At 51.8% G+C, this 6,000-nt stretch overlaps 1 protein-coding gene across 1 annotated transcript in view; it reads left to right on the forward strand.

Moving 5' to 3' along the window:
- The window catches only part of HDGFL2 (HDGF like 2), a 38,676-nt gene extending 33,433 nt beyond the window's left edge, over positions 1-5,243 (forward strand). Inside the window, exons 14-16 of the mRNA XM_060232666.1 lie at positions 1,315-1,534; positions 3,818-3,950; positions 4,742-5,243. Coding sequence (XP_060088649.1) covers positions 1,315-1,534; positions 3,818-3,950; positions 4,742-4,835 — 447 coding nt within the window. The 3' untranslated portion in view covers positions 4,836-5,243. The remainder of the gene's footprint in view (positions 1-1,314; positions 1,535-3,817; positions 3,951-4,741) is intronic.
- The last annotated feature ends 757 nt before the right edge of the window (positions 5,244-6,000 follow it).

Genomic DNA, 6,000 nt, shown 5'->3' on the forward strand with positions numbered 1-6,000 from the left:
TGACCCTCTTGCCAACATTTCTCTGCCCATCCTCCTACATGTCCTTCCCCTTCCCCTCCCAAGCTCTCCTCCTGTACCCCTGGCTTGAATGTTCTGCAGAATGCCACCAAGGAACAGCATGCTGATAGCGCCTAGTAGCGGCAGCACTCTGAGTGGTCATGGAAGCGGCACTCCTCGCTGCACACATGCTGCCCATTAGTGTCAGTGAATGGGCAAGTTGTCAGGACTGGCCCTAGGGCGCATGGTGCCCTAGGCAAACTTGCAGCCTGCCGCCCCTTCCACAGTCCCGCCGCCCCTCCTCCCTCCCTCCCTTCCCCAGCAGGTCTATTTCAGTGCCCAGGAATGGGCAGTCAAGTGCCGCACTCCCGGGCTATTTAAAGGGCCCCTCCCCTCCCCCCGCCAATCAACTAATCGATGGGTAAAACTGTGCTGGAGGCTCCTGGCTCCTATGCTGGCCCTCTGGCGCGCTCACTGTCAGTGCTGGGTTGAGGGGGCAGCCCAACAGCAGCAGGAAGGACCAGCAAGCCCCTGAAAGAGCAGCTGCTGCCTCCTCCCTACTTAGGGAGGGACGGCGGCTCAGTGGTAGAACATCTGCTTGGGAAGCAGAAGGTCCCAGGTTCAATCCCCGGCATCTCCAAAAAAGGGTCCAGGCAAATAGGTGTGGAAAACCACAGCTTGAGACCCTGGAGAGCCGCTCCAGTCAGGTGAGGGACGGTGGCTCAGTGGTAGAGCATCTGCTTGGGAAGCAGAAGGTCCCAGGTTCAATCCCTGGCATCTCCAACTAAAAGGGGTCCAGGCAAATAGGTGTGAAAAACCTCAGCTCGAGACCCTGGAGAGCCGCTCCAGTCAGGTGAGGGACGGTGGCTCAGTGGTAGAGCATCTGCTTGGGAAGCAGAAGGTCCCAGGTTCAATCCCTGGCATCTCCAACTAAAAGGGGTCCAGGCAAATAGGTGTGAAAAACCTCAGCTCGAGACCCTGGAGAGCCGCTCCAGTCAGGTGAGGGACGGTGGCTCAGTGGTAGAGCATCTGCTTGGGAAGCAGAAGGTCCCAGGTTCAATCCCTGGCATCTCCAACTAAAAGGGGTCCAGGCAAATAGGTGTGAAAAACCTCAGCTTGAGACCCTGGAGAGCCGCTGCCAGTCTGAGTAGGCAATACTGACTTTGATGAGCTAAGAGTCTGATTCAGTATAAGGCAGCTTCAGATGTTCATATGTTCCTTCCATTCATTACTTGGAATGGGCATGTCTCAGTAGATGCAGACTTTGTGAAGCTTGAACGCTGCATGCTCATTCTTGCCTTCTGTGCACCTCTCAAGATCCGCCGCTACAAGGCCAACAAGGACGTGATGGAGAAAGCGGCGGAGGTGTACACGTGCCTGAAGTCCCGTGTCCTGGGGCCGAAGGTTGGGGCAAACCAGAAGGTCAACAAAACCGACCCCGAAAAGGACAAGGGAGGAGAAGGCGACAACAAAGACAAAGAGAAGCTGCCAGAAGGAGAAACGCAGAACGAGAGAGAGGATGAAGAGAAGAGTTCCAGTAAGGGGGCGGGGCTGGGTGGGTAGGCTTGGTCTGCCATGGTCAGATTGTATGTGGGGTGGCCTCAGTAAGACCGGAGAGACATCTTGGGGTTTTCTCATTTTTTCAGTAGTGGGTAATCCTCAAATTATCAAGAGCCAATGGGGAGCTGTGGTTTCCTCAGGAGTGGTTTCCTCTGGCATAAGGATCCTCCCCTTACGTATGAAGATAGTTCGAGAACGGTGGCTGTGACGGTCTGCTGCCGACCAGCCTTAGAGACCAACCAGGTGTAAGCTGTCTGACCAAGAGAGCTTTGACTCTCAGATGCTTATACTCTGAAAATCTTGTTGGTTTCCGACTTGGGTCCAGTGTTCCCTCTAAGCTCAATTAGTGTGAGCCAGCTCGGTGTTTTAGCCTCTGTCTCACACATTTTTGCCTTAGTTCTAGAAAAACAGCCCCAGAGTAAACTAATTGATGCAGCAGCTCACAGCTTTAATGCCAGTCACTCACAAAGTAGAATTTTTGCTCACAAGACCCCACAGCGTAGAGGGAGCATTGCTTGGGACCGCTGAACCTTAGTTATTCCGCTGATGCCAGAGACTCGAAGTGCTACCCCTGGCAGAACAGGTTGAGTCCACATGTTAAGTTTGTGTTTTTTCCTGCCCACCCTGCCCCAAGCAGTTACCATTTTTGTGGTCTGGTATACAGTACCTGAGAGGTAGGGAGGAGGAGACGCTGCTACAAGTCTTCCAGGAAAACATGAATTGGAAAATTTTTGGATTCTTGTTTTAAATAATGCGAGCAAAGGAAAAGAAAATATACTGTGTACAGGCCTGGACCTTGTAAAAGCAATGTCTGTTCTCAGAGCTTTTTTGGTAGCAGGAACTCTCTTGCAGTTAGACCACACACCCCTGATGTAGCCAATCCTCCAAGAGCTTGCAGGGCTCTTTGTAAGCTCCAGGAGGATTGGCTACATCGGGGGGGGGGTGGCCTAATATGCAAAGGAGCTCCTGCTGCAGAAAAAGCCCTGTCCATTCCTCATATCCCCTATTTAGTCTCTTCTGGCATGACTGGTTTGCAGCACAGTGGCTTTTATAACTATAGATAAACGTACATGGATGGAGGAGAAAAATGTAGAATCATTGTGGAAATAATAAGCTGCAGCATACAGCTGTGGGACAGGAGCCACCCCACTGGCTCCGTTTTCCCTTCTGGGGCAACCTAGTGGAGGCAGTTGGGAAAGGGGAAGAGCTGAATGAGAGCCAGCGTGGTGTAGTGGTGAAGAGCAGCGGACTCTCTTCTGGGAGAACCGGGTTCGATTCCCCACTTCTCCACATGGAACCAGCTGGGGTGATCTTGGGTCAGTCACAGCTCTCTCGGAGCTGTTCTCTCCAGAGCAGTTCTCTCAGAGCTCTCTCAGCCTCACCCACCTCACAGGGTGCCTGTTGCGGGGAGAGGAAGGGAAGGTGACTGTAAGCCACTTTGAAACTCCTTTAAGGTAGAGAAAAAAGAGGGTATAAAAAAACCAACTCCTCTTCTTTGGCTCAGGCAGGACAACCAGGAACCTCACTGATACCCTCCCTCACTGGGGAGGGACGGTGGCTCAGTGGTAGAGCGTCTGCTTGGGAAGTGGAAGGTCCCAGGTTCAATCCCTGGCATCTCCAACTAAAAGGGGTCCAGGCAAATAGGTGTGGAAAACCTCAGCTCGAGACCCTGGAGAGCCGCTCCAGTCAGGTGAGGGACGGTGGCTCAGTGGTAGAGCATCTGCTTGGGAAGCAGAAGGTCCCAGGTTCAATCCCTGGCATCTCTAAAAAAGGGTCCAGGCAAATAGGTGTGAAAAACCTCAGCTTGAGACCCTGGAGAGCCACTCCTGTCAGGTGACGGACGGTGGCTCAGTGGTAGAGCATCTGCTTGGGAAGCAGAAGGTCCCAGGTTCAATCCCTGGCATCTTCAAAAAAGGGTCCAGGCAAATAGGTGTGAAAAACCTCAGCTTGAGATCCTGGAGAGCCGCTGCCAGTCTGAGAAGACAATACTGACTTTGATGGACCAAGGGTCTGATTCAGTATAAGGCAGCTTCATATGTTCATATGTACCCTCGTGGCTGCCTCCAAAAAGGGGGAGGAGGGCAGTGGGAGGAGTGAGGTGTAATGCTAGCAAAGTGAGGAAAATACTCTTCTTTCTTCTTCCTTCTCCTTTCTCCTTTTTTCTCCTCTTCCCGTCATCTTTTTTCTTCTTCTGGGATTTCCTTTCCTTGTTGGTTCTCTCCTTCTCTGTATTTAATTTAACGTCACTTTCCCTTCTCAGATGTCCCAGCACCTGTTAATGGGGAGTCGGCAGCCCAGAAAGGAGACGGCGCAACAGAGAACAAGGACAGAGACGAAGACTGGACTTCTGGGGACCCCAAGAGAGGGGCGTCCCCCGAAGACACCCGCAATGAGTAAGGATTGGCTGCAGGTTGGGACTTGGTTTGGCTTCCTGGTAATTGTGCCGACGGGAAGGCATCCGACACTTCATCCATGCTGAAAGGCAGACAGTTCAAAATGGCTTGGTCTTCGCCGGGGTGGCCAAACTGTGGTTCAGGAGCCATGTGTGACTCTTTAACACATATTCTGTGACTCTCAAAGCCCCCGTCAGCCAGCTTGGAGAAGGCATTTCTCTCTTTAAATCACTTCTCCAAGCAAAGCCAGTTGGCAGCTTGGAGAATGCATTTAAAGTTAAAGTTGCTTTCTCTGCATCTCTCCCTCCCACCGTCTTCCCACCCTCCTTCCTTCCCTTGCTCCCTCCTGTCTTGCAGCTCTCAAACATCTTGACGTTCATGTCTTGCAACTCTCAAACATCTGCTGAGTTATTCTATGTGCCTTTTACATGAAGCAAGTTTGGCCACCCTTGGCCTGAACCATCCTTGCATTTTGTGTGTGTGTGTGTTCCTATGTGTGTGTGTTTAGAGGCATTGTAGATTGTTGATCACAGATATGCTTTGTGTGCAGAATATTCAGTGCCCAGAATCTCCTGTTAAAAGATTTTGGGCACTGCACTGCACTTTTCTCCATCTTGGATCCTGGAAGCGACACGAAATAGGAGTGAGGTAGATGGGATCTGCGTCTCAGCTGTATAGGGGGCTGTGTTGCACCTTCCAGCTTACTTGACGTTGCTCCACAACATCATTTCCTGCCTTTGCCGTGGAAGATCATCCTGTCTCTCTCTTCTCCCTCCCCTTCTCCCTTTCAGAGCGCAAGACTATCCCGAGCTGGACCGGCCAGCCGCCGAGCGGGAGAGGTCCCACGCCGAGTCAGACTCTGCCGACGAGGACAACGAGAGCTGAAACCGCCAGGAGGGACCCCCCCTCGCTCAGGTTGCCGCGATCCTGCGGTGCCCGGAAACTTGGCCTCTTGCCTCACCTTGTGTTCCAGAAATGCTTTTTCAAGCCACGCGATAGATGACATTTTAGGCCCTCCCCCCTCCCAAGTCTCCTCCCCACTTCACCCTCCTGTGCTCTTTCCTGCCCCCCCCTCTATTGCCCCCCTCCCTTAGAGAATAATGAACTTTTGGGGCAACCTCATGCTGCTGTTTTCTTTGTATCTCTCCTGCTTTTTTTTTTTGTTCAGTTTATTTTTCCTCCCCTTCTCCTGATCTGCCGCCCCCCCCCCCCCCCTTCTCCCCTTTCCTTTACTCGTGTGATTTCAAACAGACATAAAATGAATATATAAAAGGTTGGTTTTTTTAATGAAAAGGCCCCATTTATCTTTGTCAGACTTCTTTATGAATTTTTCTCTGGGCAAGGAAGAAAACCACAAAGATTGTGTTCAAGGACCCAAAGGAGGGGCTGCCCCTCCCAGCCGGGGTTCGTCCTTGAGGTCCAGAGTTCAGGGTATCGGACGTTCAAAAACCCGTTTGTGTTGGAAGGCTGCTTGTTGTCAGAATTGTTCATTTCGGTCCATAATCCGCCTTGGTTTCTTTTCTCGGGCAAGTAAGGGTCTCCAGCGTGTTCACGATCACCCTTTGGTTTGTTTGGCACACCCAGAGTCCCAGTGTTACGTGGCCCATTGTCAGGTTTTCAGCTCTCTGGCCCTTCCTGTCCCGCCACACAAGACGCTTTTGACAGAACATCAGTGGCGTAGCTCCTTTTCCTGCTGTCAAAAGCCCAAAGTTTTGGAGGAGATCTGCACTTCGTTACCCCAGGACTGGCCCCCCTAATCCTGGCCTGGCAAGGGGGTAGAATGCCCAAATAGATAGCAGCAGCTTTGCTACTTCTTGTGGGCATCTGGAGCTCCAGCATTACCTCAGCAGCTTGTGAGGGAGCTTCAGGGCTTCCGACAAGAGAAGAAAACGCAGAGATCCCTGGCTGCACCAAAAGTTACGGTGTCCACTGTCTTGGTCTGCCATAGTCCCATTTAGAAGGGCTGTATATTGAATGCTCCCTTTCCATTTTGCGATGAATGTTTCTAAAGAAAGAAGGGCTCGGTTTGCCCTTTTTCCAGATACCCTTA

Source organism: Heteronotia binoei, chromosome 2 (genome assembly GCF_032191835.1).
Source record: "Heteronotia binoei isolate CCM8104 ecotype False Entrance Well chromosome 2, APGP_CSIRO_Hbin_v1, whole genome shotgun sequence".
Classification (NCBI taxonomy): Eukaryota; Metazoa; Chordata; class Lepidosauria; order Squamata; family Gekkonidae; genus Heteronotia; species Heteronotia binoei.